Source organism: Aquarana catesbeiana, linkage group LG03 (assembly GCF_042186555.1).
Source record: "Aquarana catesbeiana isolate 2022-GZ linkage group LG03, ASM4218655v1, whole genome shotgun sequence".
NCBI lineage: Eukaryota > Metazoa > Chordata > Amphibia > Anura > Ranidae > Aquarana > Aquarana catesbeiana.
Window position 1 is genome coordinate 255,915,117 of NC_133326.1, and position 22,850 is coordinate 255,937,966.

Below are 22,850 nucleotides of genomic sequence, written 5' to 3' on the forward strand. Positions count from 1 at the left end.
TACATGGAAGTAAAGGTATGTTATTATTGTTTTACCATTCTAAAGCTCTAGTGCATGCATGTATGTATGTACTGTATGTATGTATGCACAAATATGCACAAATAATATAATACATTGTGATTCATTGTCTAAAGCACTAACTTGAAAATGAAAACCCCAAAAAGTATTATCATTCAGATCTAATTGCAAACAATTAGCTAGATGTAGCTAGGTGTCACTTACCAGATAAACCACCAACATCCATCTTCTTAAGGTTCTTTGCTTCCAGAATAACAACTGTGAGCTTGCCAGCCGTGGGTACATAGCGGAGAGAGAAACAGATGTCCCCAAGTTTCTCTTGCTGTAAAACAATCCAACCAGTAAATCAGCCAAAATGTTTGTACTCACGCAATATTTTCAAAAGCTCATCAAGTTATATGTGTAGAATGCAGTTAGTAGCTTGAAGCTATAATTTCTTAGACAGTTAAATTATATTAAAATATTTTAAATATATCATAGGTGATTGAGGATATTTCCTTCTCATTTCATGCTATTACTTGCAGTAATAATCCCTAGCCATTTCTTTTCATAAAGATGAATACTCTTTTGCTATAATAAATAAATATGCCTCATATTAAGCTCTGGTGTTCATATATATATATATATATATATATATATATATATATATATATATATATATATATATACACACACATATACACACACATACATATATTTTATTAGGTTAAATCAGAAAGGTTGATGGAGATATGGTACAACAGAAATAAATACAATGTTGCCCATCATTAAAAGTGGGTAACAAACAATGGGAAACCATTATTTGTGACGGCAGCATACTATGTCACCTTGTTACTCATTGCACGATATTGCTATTAGTTTCCTTATACTTCATGATTGTTGCAAGGTGCACCCTTCAGTCCAGTACTTGAAAGCATGTTAGCCTGGCACTGTGTTAACATATTCTTATTGTCAACTCCACTATTCTCCAGTACAGTGCATTATAGTTAAAGACTCACCCCTGATTGGGCAAATAAATAGCAGCAGTATGTGATGATATTATTCTTAATCTATCAATCTATGCTACGCTCCATGACAGTGCTGTGAAATGCTGCAGGGCTTGACTGGCTCACAGTATTGGCCCTCCCTAAACAAGTTCAGGTACACACACCTGTTTTATTTTAAATTTGTTTAACTGTCCTTTTGGATGCATAACTTGATACATAACCATAAAATGGTAGTCTTTAATATCAGCCTAGAGTTCAGCTTTAAGTATGACCAATTCAGGAGATGTAAGTAGCTAAACAGAGGGACAGTATTAATCAGGGCTATTCCTTTCATATTACAAAGCAATATATTTTTTCTTCTAGATGCAGAATCACTTTGTCTTCCTGATCCTAACTTAACTTCAGTCAACCCACATAGTCATCAGCTGAAATTTACAAATAGCAATTGAAACAAGGAGCACAGAATATCCCAGATTTTTATTACAGCGCCAAATAAGAAAATGGAACAGAGATGATTTATTTTCCTTTTATACTTAGCAATTAGTCAATCTTAATGATACAGGTAGGCAACACTTTCACATAAGTAGTGCGGCTAGAGAATTATGGTTTTTGAACAGACAGCAGAGTGATCTAAAAGACTTTTTAGTGACTCGCCACATTTTAACAGTTTACCTTCTTTCATATAAATGTGTAGTTGCATGCATCTTAATTTGGAACTGTTTTTTTTTTTATTGTTGTTTGCACCAGGCCCATATGCCCTAGTAACAGGACATACTTAAATAGATCAGAATGGACTGTAGTAGTCACACAATTTTGAGAAAAACTACCAAGAGTTGCAGAAATGAGAGCTGCAGGCCCTCTGGACTATAAAGTGTTATGATGTGCAGAAAGGGTCTCTTGTGGCCTCATTATTTCATATGGATACTGTGTGGATAGAGTAGTAGAAACTTTTTTTCTTCCCCTAAAATAAATAATTTATGTAAGTAAATGACTTTGATCATTACATGAAATCTGTAAAGTACTGTTAGAGGGATCCCACTGCGTGGCTTGCAGTTACAGTGCTAGCCTTCTATCTTAGAACACTAAATTGACAACAAGTAAAGTTCTTCTATCATCTTGTCAAGCATTAGTTATTTCTGTTTTAATTTAACCTAAAGTTTGAATCAAAGGATTGAAGAAGTGTACCACATCGACATTTTGTTGGGGAATTCTTTCACAACATATATAACTTATTTCCAGAATAAACTACAACGCAGTTTGAAGTAACATAACGGGCTTCTTTAAAAAAAAAAAAAAAGGTGCGCATGCGCGGAGCTCGCAAGATGGCCGCTAAAGCCTAGAGCTCCGCTCCCTCACGATCGACCGGCGCCCACAGCACGGACCACAGCGCACCGCCACAAGTTTAAAGTACCTGGGGATACTCCCCAAGGTCCAGGCTACACCCCCATATGCCCGGGGCCCCGGTGAAACGGAACCTGTGGCCACAACGGGAGCAAACAAAAACGGCTGAGACGCCCAAGATGGCCGCCGCTACACAGGCACAGCCTCTGCCTCAGACTCTCTGCTCCACAAGCCCGGCGGACTACAGGTCAGAGCAACCCCTCACTCCCCCTCACTTCATTCCAGGGAGACAGCAGGGATACCCACCTCTGCTGACCCCCTCTCCAGCCTCTACAGGATCCCTGCAGGATCGCCCCCTCTATGAAGGCCCTCTATCCCCCCAGGGATCTACCTCAGATCACGCAGGCCTCACAACATATGCCTTCCCTGCCAGTGACTCTGCCTCTCACATAGACTCCCTCTTCCACAGATTCTCTGAACTTTTGGACAGAGGCCTGGCTCAAACGGCAGCTAAAATTACAGGGGACCTGAAGGCAGACTTTATTAATTTAGGGGCCCGTATCGATGCGATCGAACACAAAATGGAGGACACTATAGCTGTCACTAATCAACACTCGCAGCACATCAGCACTGTGCAAGATCAATTAGACCTAGCAATGGCTCGTATTGACGAACTTGAGAATAGGTCCAGACGATATAACATCAGAATCCGAGGCCTACCGGAAACGATTCACAATGTTCCAGAAGCAGTTCAGGACCTGATTAAACAGCTAATCCCTAATATCTCCTCTCAACACCTTGAATTGGACAGGGCACACAGAGCCCTAGGGCCCCCCAGAAAAGACGGCACCCCAAGAGATATTATTGCTAAGCCCCACCACTACACAGTTAAAGAGGAAGTGATGAGAAAGGCCAGATCCTCTCCCTCAGTGCAATGCATGGGACACCCAGTACAGATCTTCGCAGACCTATCGCCCTCTACGATCCAAAGGAGGAGATCACTAAAACCCCTCCTGCTCGCTCTCACCCAAAGAGATATAAAATACAAGTGGGCCTTCCCGTTCGCGGTTAAATTCTCCGTCCAGGGGAAACATTACGCCTTCTCCTCCCTACCTGAAGGAGAAAAATTGCTCCTGCACCTGAAAATCATCTCCAAGGAAGCCGAGATGGACACGACCAATGCCGGGACCAACTCCAATAAACGACAGACCCCCACCAGCCCTCAATCTCCACTGTGGTCAACAGGAAAAGCAAAGAAGGCCAAAGACAACAACCAAACCTGAAGCCAAGGATGATGTGAACTGCATCTCTTCTATCCCGATTGTGAAGTGGGGATCGTTTGACCATCCCCTGGAACTGGGGGGATCCTCTGGGCCTAGTCACTAGGCAGGCTACACAACCGGGCAAGGTTTTCTGACTTTCCAGAACTCTTTGTTACGTGTTTTTTTGTTTTTCAGGTTCGGGGGGGGGGGGGGGATTGGGACTTTATCCGGATCTCCCCTCTTTAATTTTTGATAATTTTTAACTAGCCCATCGACTTATCCAATGTGCTCAAGGGAGCAGTGCCTCTCTAGATTGGGAGGGGCTGCTTCCTCCCGCCTATCTATGAGGGGGGGTGAGACCTTATCCCCCTTGACTAGGGGTTTTTTTTTTTTTTTTTTTTTTTTTTTTTTTTTTTTCAGGTCTAGTTTATAGACGTTCTGCTGTGTTAGCAAATGAATAGCATACTAGGAGGATACTAAATTGGGCGACGGTTTAAGGGCCACTAACTAGTAACTCTGTTATGACAACCGGGTATACCACAGTATTGTTTTCAAAATTTTCTTTGTTTTTTCTTCCAGCATTTTTTCCCGTTAGGGAACAAGTTTTTTGTTGGGCGTTCGGTTTCGTGAGGAAACACTTGCGCACCCACCTAACCCCTAGACACCCGAAGGTCTCTGGGGGCTAGGCTGTCTGAGCCCAGATGGGCCAGACATACTCCAATTTTTTTCTAAAAGACATAGGGGGTTTCTCCTTCCCTGTGTCTTTTCTTTCTTCTATAGGAGACCTTTTCTTCTCTATCCTGTACCCCCACCCCTCATCCCCAATCAATACATTGTGCCTAACCACATCTTGTGTTTCAGATACCACACACTCACCGACGGGAATTCCTAATATCTTCCCGCCAAGAAGAATCTACGATCATCATCCTAAAGTCCAGGTTCCCACGCACCAAAGGGTAAGTGAGGGCCATTGCACTACACTCCAACTGCTCCATGGCTAACGACCCTACAGCTGAACTCCACATAGCCTCTCACAATGTCCAGGGAATCAATTCCCAGATTAAGAGGAGAAAGGTCCTCGATTATTATAAGCATCTCAAGCTAGACATCATTATGATGCAAGAAACACACTTCCCCTCCCGGTATAGCCCTAAGTATCTCCACCCTCATTTCCCACAGTTTTTCTTAGCGAGTGCAGACAACAAAACTAAGGGAGTTGCAATCATAATTTCCAAACATCTTAACTTTGTAAAACTGTCTGAATTCGCTGATCCGGAGGGCAGGTTCCTCCTGGTCAAGGGAACAGTGGGGGACCACCTGTATTCCCTGGTCTCCTACTATGCTCCAAATAGAGGACAAGCAAAATTTTTTGACTCCCTACTGCGCAGCCTCGCTCAGAAATTGGAGGGAACGGTCATCTTTGGCGGAGACTCGAACGCAGCGTTCGATCAGGGACTGGACAAATCTAAACCCCTTCTGACTCAACTAACACGACCCACCAAAGAGAGCCTCAGGATCGCCAAAACAATCCATACCCACGGCTTAACTGACACCTGGAGGGAACTTTACCCCAACAAAAGGGACTATACCCATTACTCTCCCCCCCATAATACCTATGCGAGGATTGACCACATTTTGACCCCATCCTCCCTACTCCCTTTGATCCACAAAGCACAAATCAGGGAGACGGCCCTCTCGGACCACTCCATAGTGACCATCTCACTCAAAACGGGCCCCCTGGGCGGATCCAGGGGACACTGGAGACTGAATGAGTCACTATTATCTGACCCCATCAAGGTCATTGAACTCGAAAAAGCCCTTAAAGAATATTTTAAACTCAATAAATCAGAGGACATTTCTCCAGAAACATTATGGGCTGCACATAAAGCATTTATAAGAGGTACACTCATCCAGATTGCCGCTCAAACCAAACGAGCACAAAAAGCAGACCTAATTAAGTTGGAAAAGGAATACACCACACTGAAAGCTTCCCACAAAAGGGACCCCTCCAAGACCCCTGTTTCCCTTCTCGATAGAGCGAGAATTGATCTCAATCTAGCACTCACATCTAAGGCTGAAAAGGCCATTCGCTGGAATGGACAAAAATTCTACACTCAGGCAGACAAAATAGGTCCCCTCCTGGCTAAAAAACTGTCTCCCCCCATCAGAACCCATGCCTTCCCCAAACTCAGAGTAAATGGCCAACCCCCCACGTCCAATCCTTCCAAGATTCTAGATGCCTTTCGGGGTTTTTACTCTACTTTATATAGCCAAACAAATACACCAAACGCGACCTTAATCCCGCAGTTTCTGGAAGGTGTCCCCCTACCCTCCCTAAAAGAGGCCCACAAACAAAAGATGGAAATACCCATCTCTGAGGAGGAGGTTTTGGGGGTCATAAAAGACCTTAGAGGGGGATCAGCTCCGGGTCCGGATGGCCTTTCTGTAGCATACTACAAGTCTTTTGCAGTCATTCTGGCACCTCACCTGACCTCCTTCTTCAACTCCAAAACCAATGGAAACCCCCTAGACATCCATCTCAACACCGCGTTAATCACGGTCATACCCAAACCTGGCAAAAATCACGAAGACGTTAGCAACTACAGACCGATCTCACTCATAAATAATGACCTAAAAATACTTACCAAAATAATGGCTAACAGGTTGTCCTCTTTTATTACACAATATATACATAAGGACCAGGTAGGATTCATACCCGGGAGACAGGGTCCTGACCAAATAAGGAGGGCGATAGATATCACCTCGATTCTTCAAACTAACTGGACAGGGGGGCCTCACCAATCGGGATTCCTTCTATCCCTAGACCTGCAGAAGGCCTTTGACACGGTCTCCTGGCACTACATCTTCACTATATTGGAGAGATGGGGATTCGGTAACCGTTTTCTGGGACTTCTGCATGCTCTCTACTCACAACCAAAGGCCCAAATACGCATCCAAGGCCATTACTCCAAACCAATAGACATTTCACGGGGCACTAGACAAGGGTGCCCTCTATCCCCCCTAATTTTCGCAATAGCCATAGAAACCTTAGCAATCGCCATTCGACATAACCCGAACATAAAAGGGGTGACCTGTGGAGACCAGATGCACAAATGTGGGCTCTTCGCCGACGACATCCTCCTTTTCCTGACTTCCCCCCTCACTACACTGCCTAATCTATGTCTAGTGTTAAAGAACTTTTCTAAAATCTCTGGACTCGAAGTCAATTTCACCAAATCTCAAGCTCTTAATGTCTCATTACCGCCACAAACAGTTGACTCTCTAAAACAATCCTTTCCCTTCAAATGGGGCGACACGTCCATTAGCTACCTGGGAATCACACTGACGGCCAAGACGGAAACGCTTTATGCGCAAAATTATCCTTCACTCTTCAAGAAACTAGAGGCGGACCTTATTTCATGGTCAAAACACGAGCTATCCTGGCTGGGTCGGATTAACTCGGTTAAGATGACCCTACTCCCCAGGCTCCTCTACTTCTTTCGCTCCCTCCCTATCCCACTCAGGAAAGATCACCTAAGAGCTTTGCAGAGTAAAATTCTCCGATATATTTGGGGTAAGAAAGGTTATCGTATCCCTCAGAGTACCCTCTTCCTTCACGGACGCAAGGGAGGGCTGGGTCTCCCAAACCTACGTAAATACTACTTAGCTGCCAGATTGGCCCAACTGTCCTCAATTTACTCTCGCTACGAGAAACCAGACTGGGTGAATATCGAAAGACAAGCCATCCCCAAACACACGATAGACTACATACTTTGGTGCCCACCTAAATCTAGACCGCCCATACTATCACCCACTCTATCCCACTCATGCGCCCTTTGGGACTCCCTACGGCACTCCACGGCCCTGGTCTCCACGGGTCGACCCTTAGCTCACCTATTCCACAACCCTGACTTCCCACCGGGACTTGACATCTCAGCATTCAAATGGTGGTTGGACAAAGGGCTATACCGGATAGGGCACTTCTTCACTCCCAATGGACCAATCACCCTCAAATTCTGTATCAAACACCTGGACCTCCCGGAATCGGAACGATTCCGCTTTTACCAAATCACTCACTTTCTTCACTCTATATGGAAAGAGAAACCGCTCCCCCCTAAATTCACAGTATACGAACATTGGTGCGGACAAGCCATGGAGCAGAGGGGAGGCATATCAGTGATATATTCGGCCCTCACTTGCCCTACAGACAAAACCACATATATGAAGGCATGGGAGTCTGACTTCCAATGCTGCAGGGACATAGAGATCTGGCAAGCTGCTCTTACTAAATCCTTTAAGGGGATCCAGAACATCTCCTTGAGGGAGGCAAGTATCAAATTGATTACCAGATGGTACCTAACCCCTACCAGGTTGGCAGCAATCTATCCCTCAGCGAACCCATTATGTTTCAGAGGTTGTCAACACCTGGGCACTATGGCCCACATTTGGTGGGAATGCCCCAAAATACGCACTTTTTGGAGAAAAGTCTTCTCTATGATATACAAGGTGACGACTTGCCAGATCCCTAGGTCCCCAGAGGTGGCTATTCTCAACGCTAACCTTTCTGGAATTTCTAAGGCTAATCAAACATTGATCAACTTTATATTATTGGGCACCAAAATCTCAATTGCCAAAGCATGGAAACAACCAAGGCCCTCGTTCAACGCAGTAAAAAGGAAGGTGTCGTGGATTATGGCTCAAGAAAAGCTTTCGAGCATCCTGACAAACACCTCTAAGAAATTCCAAACAATATGGGAACCCTGGGCCCAATACATGGGAACCTCCCTCATACCAGGGGTTCAGGCACGCAACAACCCCTAACCCACACATAGACGAATTCATACTGCCTTAATCTGAGAGACACACAGATGTACTCCTGCTCCCCCCTCTCCCCCCTCTCAAGACCCCTCCACCCACCCACCCTCCTCTCTCTTCTCTCCCTCTCTTTTAAATCTTTTTCCTGTCTTCTACCTCACATCAGTTAGCTAACTGGTGGCAATTCAATATGTAGCTAACATGCGGTACACTACCTAGCCCACGGGGATTCATAGTCCCTCAACATTCCTGAGGGCTCCAACCTAATGGGCATAGGAGAAGTAGGGGGAATTTCCCCACCTGGCACAGCTAGATCCCGTCAGGGGTGCCGGGGTAGGGGAAAGTTCCCGTGAGGTTTTTAGTGAAAACGCTTGGAGAATGTTTTTCTAAAACATAGATACGAATATATCTCAGGTTTACCCCACCAAATGCCTTTAAAGATGAGAAACCGTATGTTTTATGTTGTTTTCTTTCTCGAATTGTAACCTTTCTGTCCTTTGGTTCGAGGAGGCATTCCCTCCTGTACATTCCAATATGTTAATGCATAAACTGTATGATGTACTTGACAATAAAAACATATTGAAAGTTAAAAAAAAAAAAAAAAAAAGAAAAGAGGATAGCAGGTATTTTTAAAAATTGTTACAAAGTGAACAGAAATATCCATGCAAACTTTTGGAAGCATTTCAAGAGTAAAAAGAAACTAATTTGATTTTATCATGGGTAACAGTGGGGGTTATTTACGAAAGGCAAATCCACTTTGCACTACAAGTGCAGACTACAAGTTCAAAGTGCACTGAAAATGCAGTCGCTGTACATCCGAGGGGGACATGCAAGGAAAATAAAAAACAGCATTTTAGCTTGCACATGATTGGATGATAAAATCAGCAGAGCTTCCCCTCATTTCAGATCTACCCCTCAGATTTACAGCGACTGCACTTCCAAGTGCACTTTCAGTGCAATTTCAAGTGCACTTTGCTCTTGTAGTTTGCACTTGTAGTGCAAAGTGGATTTGCCTTTCGTAAATAACCCCCAGTGCCTCTTTTAGCTTTGGTAAGCATTACATCCTTTTCAAGTGAATGGTGTATAGTAAGTTCACTATATTTATATGTGAGCTTCAGTACTGCAAACATAAATAATCTCTACATAAAAGGCACATTACATTATATGTAGTGCAATGTTATGTAAAAGTTTATAAATACTTACATTATATTATTTACAAAAAACATTTTGTTGCTTTTCTCAGTAAAAAGAATCTGTGTGGGACAAAACTTAAAGTGTAAACTTAAAGCCATTTAAAAAAAAAATTTGAATGGAGTAATAAAGCGTTAAAACCCTTGTCAATTTATTGTTGCTGTCTGTGTCTGATTAGGGAAATTCCCCTTCATTTGTTATCCTGTGGCTACAGCAGGAGGTGAGAGGAAGTAATCTTTTAAGTTGGCCATACATGGATCAAAAATTCAGCCTGTTCAGCAGGGACCAGACAAATTTTGATCCATGTGTGGGATAGCTGGTTGTACATAGGTTGATTTATCAACCGATTTGCATGGCTGAATCCGGAAACACTGATTATTGTGTTCTGCTGGCAGGGAAGGCTCCCCGTTGTGAATGGGGGAACCTTTCATTTTTTTCATTCAACCTGCTGGAACACGTTAGAACTCTAAAATTAGGGATTTCCCCTCACTGTCTGATAATGGTCAAAAGTACCAATAGAGGGGTAAATCTCATCAGCAGGGACACAGACAGCAATAATACATCGACAAATGGTCTAACTCTTACCCACATTATTCAACACTAAAAAAAAGGGTTCTTTACATAAAATTTATTATGACAAGTTTTACTCTTGTTGATTTTAACGAACTGAAAACAAAAAAAAAAGTGTCATGCAGTAAAGTTCAAGCACTAATTAGTTATTAATGCAAAGTTCTGCCTGGGTAAAAAAGTAAATAAAAGTCAACAGTTACAAATACTGTAGCTGCTGACTTTTAATATAAGGGTGCTTACTGTTCTGGGAGCCTGCGATGGCTGCACCCGAAGCTGACCTGTCCCTTGGCTCCGGATGCAGGCGGCATCTTTACTAAGGGAAACAGGAAGTGAAGCCTTATGGCTTCACTTCCTGTTTCCTACTGTGCATGCACGAGTTTCGCTGCACTTTCTGAATGGTCCCTGCTATCTTCTGGGACCTGTGTGTCTCCCAGAAGGCAGCGGGGGGGAGGAAGGGCTGGACATTACATAGTTCGCTGCACAATGTGTGGTGATCTTTCACCAGAAGTGAGAGCAGATACCTGGATTTGACAGGTATCTGCTCCCCCCTCTCTCCCCTGTGGCACCAGGGGGGGGGGGAATCCGATCAGTGGAAGTTCCATTCATGGGTGGAACTCTGCTTTAAGTTATTTTTACATTTTCACTGTTTTCCTGTTTAAAATTGTTATCTTTGGGTAAAATGTTTATTTCAGAAATACTGTATTCTTAGTTGTTCTTATGTACGACATCTGCCCACAAACTTTGAATAATATTTCAAACCTGAAAACTATGACAGCCATTCTAAACCTAAACATTTAATTTATTAAAGCAGCTTAAGGTTAATTTATTCGGTTTGTTTTAGATTTTAAGATATTCTCTGACTGGTGGACACATGCTTCCAAGATTTCACAATTTATTCTTCCCTTTACCTGAACAATATTCCCTGTGCCACTGAATGACACACAGCTTTAAAGAATATTAAATCTAGCCCCATGGTTTACAGATTGCAAGACATTTCTTCTTCAAATATTTCCCCCTTTTCTCCAAGCTTACTTTTTCTGCCAAATTTCAGTTTTTGATTAATCCAAGTTCTTGGCTCTAAAATACCCTTGCATTATCTAATCTGTCTAATCTAATTCATCTACTGAAATATGGAAGCTTTACAAATCTGCACTTCTGTTGAAGCCTTTTCTTGTTTTTTTTTTATTCACAGTATAATGATGCAGAGAATGGGCTGATGTCATCATGTACATCATCCAGGACAACCCACCATCATGAGAAGATGAGAAGAAGAACACCCTGTGCATCATATGACTGGCCCAAAGACTTTAAAAAAAATATATAAAAAAATATAGCACTTGGAGATCCTGGGCAAGGAAGGGGGAGTGAAATTGGGGGTGGGGGGGTTGAGCCCTGAGTTGGGCTTTAAAGTTTTCTGAACCTTGGTAAATAACTACAGGGAGCAAGAACATTCAAAAAGGTTTATAATACTCCAAATAACTAATATGGGACTATTTACAGCCGAACGTTCTTCTATAATATTTTATCTTGAATTATTTTTTATTGTAAGAGAATATGGTGCTTTATACCAGTTGTTCAGATGTAATTTGTTTTATCTAACTGTTGTCAGGGCCCATGTGGACAATTCATTAACATTTATTGCATGTTATGTTAGTGTCACATGACCTATTTGATTAAAATATTCCATGCATTCATTTAAAAGGCAATTTATTAATAAAAACTATTAAATGTGAGATAAACATTGACAAAGATTTATTAAAGTCAATTCTCAAAATAATAAAACGTGTTATTTATCAAATAGCACAAGCACTCAATATTTTAGGAATGTATTTAATAACAATCAGGGCAACTCTGCACTGGCAAAGTAAGTGAAAGTAGAACAATGTATCAGTAAAGGAATGTAATATTGTTAGCTCAGAAATGGAAATGTAATCAGAATGAGATCATTCTGTGAATGAAGACACTCTAAAAATGTTTTTACAATTAAGCATATCTTTATTAATGTCACTGTTGAGGCCTGAGATAAAACAAAAAATAATATTAAATAAGGTGATAAGTATCTCAAAATTGAACAGTTTAATGAGTAAGTTAAATAAGGTGTGTTTTTGTAGTGAATTGATAATACATGTAATATTTAACTCACGCATTAAATATATGCAAAAATGCATGCAATATTTGACTCTTCATGAATTGAGGCCAATCTTTGCTAAATATTTTACTAATGTTACTACAGTATAACGTTTTTTTGGAGCACTGAGAAAAGTTAGAGTGGTTGTAAACCCTCACATATACCCAGTGAAGTTAACAGCCTCAGGTGATGCACAGAGATGAAACAAACATAAGTTTTACATGTATATCTGCTGTCTTCTCCACTCTATACCCCTTCACAAGGGCAGATCATGTTAAAAATCTTTCTTCAGCTGTCAGGAGCACAGAGGAGGGGGCAGAGGAGGTTGCAGTTACAGTTTGTGAGAGCTGATTGGAGGAAAGGCACACACCCCCCTTAACACAGCAGAAGAACTGTGTTGTGAATAGAAAAGCTCAATGCTGAGCTCCCTCCTCAATGCAAATTTTATCTCATGTGTCAGGAAAATGTCTCAGAAGTGAGACATGCTAATAACAGAGGAATGAAGCATCAGAGAGAAATGACACTTAGAGCTTTGGAGAGAGATGTGTAAACACTACAGATATATGTACTTTGTTCAGATTCCATGACTGAGGTTTACAACCACTTTAAAGCTGAAATGCATGTATGGTAGTTGTTACATAGTTACAATTGTCCAGCTTGGACCAATGTAAGTATGTACTGTATGTGCTATATCAGTGGGAAGCTGGAAATCACTTGCTTGCTTCCAGGTCCTGCTGAGAAACTTTCCTGCTGCCTACTGAACAAAGAAGGTTTCTTGTTTGGCATGGGTGTTAATCTCAACACCCACCCTCTCCACCTTGTCCAATAAGAGATCACTTTGCTTTCACTGAGAAAATGCTAAGTGTTAGCTGTTCTGAGTGAGCGACCTCCTATGTTCACAATGTAGCAACTGCTCAGTATGGGGTCCAGAAGCTAGCAGAGACCACTGTAGTAGGCCGGCTTCCACTTCAATCACACAAATATGTCACTTACATTGGTACAAGATATACAAATTGCCATACCTACACTTCAGCTTTAGGGTAAAGTAGTGTTTGTTGCTACATATAGCTGGACATAGGCTGGTTGATAGGTATATAGTAAGGTATATAGCTAGATACATGTGCAGACTTATAGACTTTGAGCTTAAAAGCTGTTGAACATAAAATAAAAACAACCCTGCTGCTATTTGTTTTCCTGGTATATCCCCTACCTCTGTGATTGTTTTGGAGGTTATAATATGGAAAAATACTTCACTATTAATTTATTCCAAAGGCACTTGGAATGTTTTAGTCCACTCAGACATATTACTCAATTTGTCAGGTCAAGCACTAGGATCGCAAAAATCTCATTATCATCACAGCTCTTTCTATTATATTATGATTCCTGCAGATTATAACAGAAAGTACTTACCAACCTTTTTCTTTTGCTTTTAAGAGTTTGGGGTGTAAATAATTATTGCCTGTTAGAATCCGAACATAATACGTAATGGTAGCAGCAAACAGGATAGTAAAAGATCTAAAGGTAGTGGATTACCTTTGGTGGGGCTAATGAAATGCTCTGTTGGGCAAAACATTCTTTTAAATTGACTGCTGACATATCACCAAAGGTTTTATAATTCTGCAGTTGCAATGAATAATCAAAACTCTATTAGATTTTATGCAAGTTTAAAGAGTTTTACTTTTTCATTTTTAAATTAATCTACAATTTTTGTGTTGTGCAATAATTACCTTGAAGGAAGCATTTAATTTATACTGTCCTTGAGACATCAGCTTTCTACCATTTTAGAAATTCAGATATTCTCACATTTAAATGCAGATCACATACCGGTAAGCAGTGCTCACACTATTTTTGGTTTGTTCCTTGATTTATATGCTGTAAAAATCCAGACAATATGCATAAAACAAGACAGGATATAGTTACAGGATTTTTTTCTTGAGCAGGTCACAAATGAAATACTAATTGAGTTCATCAACTAGCTAATCCAAATGTACTTAATCATGCAAATTAAACTGGCGCTTTAGAAATGTCACTATAAAAACTTCATAGCAATGAATGTCACTCATTAGGGGCAAGTTGTAATGCACAGGAAAAAATTATCTTAAGATATTTTTAATATAAAACATACAGTATTCGCTATAATGCTATGCAATGTTTAACGTTAAACTGCAATATTTTTAAATACTTTTTACTGCAGCACAGTCTTTATTTTCTGTAGTTTCTCATCCATTAGGTTTTCATGTCTGTTGATTACCCTCGTGAGACAATATGCTCTCACAAACCTTGATAAAGAGACACATTCATGTATCCAATTTAATCTTATATTTTGCCTTTCCTGATTTCTTCCTCCTCCCTCATAAAATACAAGTGTCTTAATAAAAAAAAAACATTCTGTTCTCACTACATACCTCATTTTAGATCCAGTGATGTCACTCCTGGGTCTCCGTGCTTTTCTATGCAATGCAGGCCGATCATGACTGATAAGAGGGACCAGCAGGGTGCTTCCTAAAAACACCCTGCCTAAGTACTCCATTCAAGAGCTGTCAGACCTGATACAAGCAGTGGGCTGGCTATTGGGAGGCTCTGCAGATATCAAAATGTCTGGATGGGTGGTTGTCAATCTGGAGGTATAGACATTTCTAGGCAAACTTAATTTGCATTCAGACTCCCCAAAGTAACGCCCACGTGTAATACTGAGCCACTACGGACTTGCTGCAGCTTATAAGTGAAAACAAAGTAATGCTTCAACTGTGTTAACTTGGCCTTATCTGAAGACTGATCAGGTGAACAACAGTGTGGACTTTTTGGTATTTTACTGCAAAGTAAAATTGCGTTTTAGAGTAATAAATGGATGGAACTAGCGGGACAAAAGATTGCAGTATCGGCTATCGTATATTGCAATAGTCTGATTCTAAATATACCAGCTATTACAGAAATATAAATGTACAGAAGATATTTTAATGTGGAACTACACCTTAAAAAAAAAACCTGTTGAAGGGTATAATTTTTATGACTGAAGTAACCCAGTTGGTCTTTTCTGTTGTGAATCTTTCTTCCTGCCTGCGAGCATTTGTGTACACTGAGCCATGCATGCACAGCTCAGCAAACATTTACTGCACAGCTCTGTGACTATGTGTGCATATTAGATGTGCAGAATGGGAAAATTTGTTTAGTTTTGTTTTGGATAGATTCATTTTGCTACTAATTTTGTTTTGTTGATTTGTTCCGAAATTAATTTAGTTTAGTTTAATTTCATTTTTTAAAACATTTTCTAATGGATTCCACATTTTTAGAACAATTCAAATTCGGATCAGATGAAAAATGATCGACTGATTTGAATTCTGTGTGAAGAATAGCTGGTTGTTAAGGAGCACTGTGTCCTTAACAACAGGTGACTCATCAGCTGTCAGCGGGCTTCCCCGCTAAACAAAAGAATGTCGGAAATTAAAAAGTCAGATAAAAACAGTGTGGGGCCCCCCCAATCCATACCATGCCCTTCAGGTCTGGTATGTATTTTAAGGGGAACCCCACACCAAGAGTCCTCCTGCCTCAAAGCACCCCCCAAGGTTGAGGGCATGTGTCCTGGTATGTTCAGGAGGGGAGGTGCTTGCTCATCCGCCACCTTTCCTGGCCTGCCAGACTGCATGCTTGGATAAAGGTATGGATTTTAGGGGGGACCCCATATCATATTGTTTTTTTATTTTGCCATGGGGTTTCCCTTAAAATCCATACGTGACCTGAAGAGCCTGGTATGGATTGGGGGGGGAGCCGGCTTCCCAGTCCGCTCCTTAACAACCAGCTATTCTGTAGATTATTTTTTGACAGATCCAAATTCGAATCATTCTGAAAATTTGAAATTCATTAGAAAACGAATATAGGAAACAAAATGTAACGAATTTCAACAAAATTCATTACTATTTCATTTGGATGCATCCGAATCTCCAAATAACCAAAAATGTATCTGAATTAATATTTGGACCAAAACGAATTGCACATGTCTAGTGCATATACAGGAGTGAAGTCATCGTAGCCTGGACAACCAAGTGGTTAATGAGTCAAACCCCAGAAGGAAGCCCGGGAGAAGATGGCAGCACCTGTGACCAACAGTAGCACTGACAGTGCAGCACTGGAGCAAAAGGCTGTAAAGGAGTGTGAGTGCTGAGAGGCTGAGCCAGCTGCCAGTCAGACATCTAGCTGGATCATGACATTATTGTTGTGATCACTTTAGAGCCTGCACCGTCTCTGTGATGTCAGCTGACTGCAGACTTCAAACCACCATTGGCTGAATCTGGGTCACAGACGTGCAGAATTAAGTCTGCTCTGTGATCCAGAAGAGAAGTATGGCAAGGAAGGCTTTAGCCATACATATCTTTGAATTCTGCTTTAAATGACATCTATATACACTCTACACACAATACAAACAGTATACTGGTCAGGCATTTTTGCAGCAGCAAGTTGTAGGAGCTACAGAATTGTTCTTCTTAGCATTTTTGTTACTATGAACAAAACTAAATTGCAGTCAATGATAGGCCTGTTCACTGAAATTCCAAGCAGCTCAGTTGCTGAGCAATTTACTTTTTGCAGCATTTGGAGCCAGTGACAGAACCAACAACTTCTGTAGCTACACATATAACGCTGCTGTTAATGATCATTGCACTCCAGTGATTTGTGGCTGCATTGATAAGTATTGTAGCCAGCTACAGTGGCAAATCTGTAGATAGCTACAAATCAACAGAGAAAACAGGCAAAATAATCTGTAGCTGATACAAATCGCTTCTACAAAATTAACCATTTGACCTCAGCCTTGGGATCACCAGTAGCAGAAAGGGGGCATACAGATATAACATAAGACTTAGGCCCCTTTCACACGGGGATCTGATCAGGACTACTTGTCAGTTTTTCAGGCACACCTGATTGCACCCTCCAGTCTCTTTTATGGAGCAGCGGATGTCAGCAGACACACATCCACTGAAACCTGCCGGCATCCGATCTGATCCTGTCCACCAAAAACAGACGGATGGGGAACCTTTGGCAGATCGAATTGGATCGGATGGCATCAGATGGAAATGGACAGGTGGTCTGTTTCCATTTGATTGCCCCAATAGACGAGAGTGGGCTGTGTCCGTGTCTGCGCTGCATAGTGGAGTGGACATCGACCTGCCATCCAATTGCTCAGTGGGGATCAGCAGAGAGAGCTGAGTAAGCAGATCCTGCTTCACAGAGGCACCCATGTGAAAGGGGCCTTGCTGCAGTAAAAGCAAGACTGACATATAATACACAAAGCCTAACACCCAAAACATTTCTTTAGTTCATATGAAAAGACATCCAGATGAGTTGAACCTTTGCATTTTCAACATTCTTTCCAGTTGAAAAAACAAACATAGACCATAAACAAATGTACTATGTACCCCTTTAACGTGTATTTCAAAAGCCTTTGTATTTTAACTTTGTACTTAAACATTTTGGTAAACGGGAGTACCGAGACATCTTATTTTATGGCAGCATTAGCCTTCTGACAACCCTGACCATTATGGTTGTTTTTCTTGTCTTTTAGAGGAGAGTTTGTCTTTGTGTGGCTGTAAACAACACACACTTCTACTGACAAGCTTGAAAATTCCTTCCTGAGACCTCAGCACTTCAATATATTTTCTTAACTATCTGTGAGGACTACGTTGCTATTTGACAGAAAGTTGAAAGTGCTTCACAAACAAACACTATAATTTGGGTTTTTATGAAAATGCTGCTTGATTGTCATTACTAGGTGAAAAGCCTATGCAATCATCTGTTCTTCACACATCTCTAAAAGGCTTTGGTTGAAAACATGAAATCACTGCTTAGACACTGGAAAATGCTCTTTCATTTCAAAATGGGGGTCATGATGTCAACCATCATGTGCCTTGGTTCAAGGGAAATGTTAGAACTAAAAAAGAGAAAGAAAACAAGAAAAAGGTAGGGAGAATTTCTTTGAAATTAGACCAAAAAGGAAACTCATCCAGGAATGACATTCAAGTGCACTTTGGCTCTTACCACTAATGCCTACAGCTGGCTGCAATGCTTTAATGATTGCATCTCATTCCATTTTGCAACTTGGCTTTTCCTAAGCTTCTGCCTGATCATATTTCGAAATGTCACTCATGTTTATGTGGGCCATTGCACAAAACAAAATTAATTTAACTCAGAACAGAATCTTAATATTATTACTTTTGACAGCATGGAAAACTTATTAACTATAGCTTGTCAAAAAGCTTTTCCATGAATGAATTAAACATTGAGCGGAAACATAATATATGCTGGAGCTGTTTTCTTTTATACTTTATGAGAAGTTAAACTGCACTGCTCTTCTATAATTACGGGGAAATAATGGGCCCATTGTATAGTGTGGAGAGGTAATCGTTCTATTATAACAGCTAATCAGAATTCACAATATGATTGCTTGCATGGCAAATAAGCTGGATAGACCAGACAGGCAATATAGGGAATCAATGTATAAAGTTTTTTTGGGGGATCTGCCTGGACTCTATACCTTTTAATATACCATGTTATGTACTGCACATTCTTAAGGCTTGTCTAATAGTTTTTCTAAATATTTATAGTGATATGGAAATCACCAGTCTAGAGGTCAATTCTTAGTAAGCAAATACTATTACTTTTTCCTGCCTGCATGATCTGATAACACCATTTCTCGTGCCAACAGAAATAGTCATAGCACAGCTGCTGCAATGAATTCTCACCACAGTATTTTACTACTTTTATAATATATGTGTGTCAAAAGGTAAAAACATTTTTTTTATTTCATTAATTTTAAGAAATACATTTACTATGTTAATCTGAAATCTGTTACTGCTAACCGTGTATATTCAATATTGGCATAATATTGCAGATCGTAAGACGTTATCCTTTTCATTTTGTTAATTATGACCATAGAAAACTAGAAAACTGACAGCAGAAAAAAGACCAAGTGGTCCATTGAGTCTACCCAATTTTCTTTATATATATATATATATATATATATATATATATATATATATATATATATATATATATATATATAATTAACTATAAATATATAGTTATATATGATTTTCTTTGTCTCATTATAGATCTATGTTTGTCCCAAGCATGTTTAAATCCACTTACTGTTGACTGACTCACTACCTTGGCTGGAAGTCTATTCCAAGCATCAACTACTCCTTTGGTAAAATAATGCTTTCTAAGATTAGTTTTGAACATTCCTCCTGTTAGTTTGAGGTCATGTCCCTGTGTTCTTGATCTTGGCTTCATATTGAAAACACTGCTCTTCTGAACTTTATTAACACCCTTGATGTATTTAAAGGTTTTAATCATGTCTCCCTCTCATTCCCTTCTTTCCTCCAGAATGTACATATTAAGTTCTTGAAGTCTCCCCTGATATGTTTTATCCCTCAGATCATTCCTCATTTTTGTTGCCTGTCACTGGACTTGTTTTATCTTATCAATATTTTTCTGTAAGTGAGGCCTCCAGAATTAGACACATGATTTTAAATAAGATCTAAATAAGATCTATATAGGTGAATCAGGACCTCATTTTACATGCTGGTGCTCCTCTAGTGATGAATTATATTTGCTTTTCCCTCTCCATGGCCACACTGTTTGCTCATTTTGCGATCATCTGGAATAAGTACCCCCAAATCTTTTTTCTCTGTAGTGCTGACCAACACTGTACCCCCAATGTTGTACGCTGTCAAGCGATTCTTTTTTCCTAGGTGCATTCATTTATGATTAGAAATAATTAACTGAAGTTTTCACTATCAATAGCATTGTTGCCAATTTGTGTCATGTTACTGTAAATGATTAAAGAAAATGTAGATACTGCTTGAGTGTTCAAGTTTGTAATACAGTATGATTAGATACCCAGATGCATAAAATGTATAAATGTATATGCATGTGTAAAAAGTGTGGCAATCAATATTCTACGTAATATATAATAAGTGTTATGTAAATTAATGAAGGGCTGAATACACGCTATTTAAATTGTAAGTTCACCTTTACAGAAAAATCTGTAAGGTGAATTTACACAGGATGCCCTCCTCACCCCCCCAAGTCCCACTGACCTGTTGTGCGGTGATCTCCCATCTTCTTTCCTGATGATAGGATGGGCTATCCGAGTTCTGATTGGTCGGCGCCACCCATGTGATGGCGCCGACCAATTAGAATGCTCCAAAATGTCCCTCCTAATGGGGTACGTTTTGGAGATTCAGCTGCGGGGATTTCTTAGCCCCAGACCCCTGATGCAGTTATACCGGGGCTCAAAACAGGAGATCGCTGTGATCCAGGTCAGCAGGACAAGGGAGGATGAGGAGATGGTCCTGTGAAAGTTCACCTTACAGATTTTTCTCTAAAGGTAAACTTGCCCTTTAAATTCAATAGAAATGGCAAATGAATGGTACATATCAAGTTGCTCAACATGTCTCAATCCCTTAGCTTGCATTGTGGTTCTGCACGTAATGAGAAGGACCACAAGGAATGCTTGGGACTCCCTGGGTCTTTGTCTCAATTCAAGTTATGTTTCAGATTAAAGCTGTATTACCCCCTCAAAATTTGTTTATAGATGACAGTTTACCAATTATTAGATGTGATGGTTGCATCTGTTTTCTTTTCTTTAGCTTTTTTCACCTGGTGATATGACCAGTAACACACCTCATGTATTACAGTGCCCCACTCTGGTTGAATGAGCACATGGGGCACAGCAGACAGCAGCATTGTCAGTCTAGAGGGTAGGGGAGTGTTAGCTGGACTAGCGTATTTATATATGCTAACACATTGAAGCCAAATGCCAGATCATTCTTTATAATTAGTTACAGCAAACATTTTTTTTTTTTAACTTTTGGGATAAAGGTTTTACATACATAAATAAAAACTGATCATTGTCTTATCCCTATAAACCAATACACCTGGAAGATAGCTTGTTATTTTGAAAAACAACAGGCTTATTGGATGGATTACCAAATGAAAATAGAAGAAAGAAAGTCTAAAAAAGAAAACTTATGCAGCCATCACATCTAAGAACTGGTAAGCTGCAATATGTTTGCTTTTGGGTTTAATGCTGCTTTAAATGATAGAATTATTTGACTTTTCCTCAATGCTTGATAAATCATGCAGAATCTAACTTTATATGTATTTAACACCTTAAAACAGCCTGGGTCTTATATACAGATAAACAAAGCTAAAGCCATATTCCACCAGAAGTTATAAATATCTGATGTGTTTTTAAAATGGTAAATCTACTGTACAGGTTGCATCATGTAGAAAGCTTACTACTGCCCTTTACACGATTGTGTAAAAGTATGCATCAAAATTGAGATATTTGACTTTGATCTGCAGCCTGCTGGGTTGTATGTAGCTGAAGCTGCTTCTGGCAAGCTGTACCCATGACTAGTGTACTTGGCTCAAACAAGATGTGTCAATGATTTGTGGTTTTGCCAACCTCTGCCTATAGGGATAATCAGCTTACTGGAGCTCATGGATTGTCAGTGTGCAGGGATTTATGAATGCCTAGGAGCCGTTGAGAGTCATCTTTTTTTTATATAATACCTATAGGCAGTACACGGCTACTTCTTTTACATTTTACCTGGATAAATTCAATCAGGGACTTTGATCAATATTTTTCCTAATGTTAAGGAGCACAAAGACTGGATTAAAATACACAACAAGCACTAAATACCATTGAAGGGGCATATTTAAAAAAACACCTAACAAATCCAGGAATATACTTAACATATTTGTTGGCAACATTTGCCCTATTTCCATTGCAGTGAATGCTTTGTTGGCAAAGTATAGTAGGGCCTTTTTTCAGTAAATCAGCAGTATGTGAAAAATATGTGCCTGGGAATAAAATGCTGTCCATGGTGCTGAATTTGTTTTTGTAGTTTCAGGAGTTGTAATGTTACTTGTATTTTTATATTTATTCCTTCCCCATAAAAATGTAGAAATAGAAAATGACATGCTGCTGCATACTGCCATCCTCATAAAAGAATCAGTAAATATAGACCTTCCTGCCATGCAGACACCAGTCCACACACTGTTTAGCTTTTTGATGGATTTTTGAGGGCTTTTAGTTCTAATTTAGGGGATACATTGTATTTCTCTTGTTTCACCAGGGAAAGTGGTGGGGAGTGTATTCAAGCAAAAGACCGACAAAGGTTTTGACTCTTCATCACTTAACAAAAACTAAACATATAAATATGTTGATGTATTTCTACTTTAACACTGCTGTTTGGTAAGATAGACTGTACTGCATTTAGAGAAGACCTGTATACACAAGCATGGCACAGCAAAAATAAAACCATTAACATTTTTCTTAAGTATGGATAACCAAGCTTATGCACTGGTTTTAATAAACTCTGAAATGTAAAAAAATCAACAACGTTAAAGAAAATAATGAGAGTTCAAAAAAGACCATTTGAGGAAAAAGCTTTATAAAAAAAAAAAAAAAAAGCTTTATAAGAACATTCTGTCTCTCCCTCCACTGTGTGAAAATATAAAATAAAAGCTCCAAGTTTTAGT

At 40.0% G+C, this 22,850-nt stretch overlaps 1 protein-coding gene across 5 annotated transcripts in view; it reads right to left on the reverse strand.

Moving 5' to 3' along the window:
• Positions 1 to 22,850, reverse strand: part of SYT1 (synaptotagmin 1) — a 954,200-nt gene that overhangs the window by 81,030 nt on the left and 850,320 nt on the right. For all 5 annotated transcript variants that reach the window (XM_073620000.1, XM_073619998.1, XM_073619999.1 and 2 more), the window contains one exon: positions 223 to 340. In XM_073620000.1, the coding sequence (XP_073476101.1) occupies positions 223 to 340 (118 nt within the window). The remainder of the gene's footprint in view (positions 1 to 222; positions 341 to 22,850) is intronic.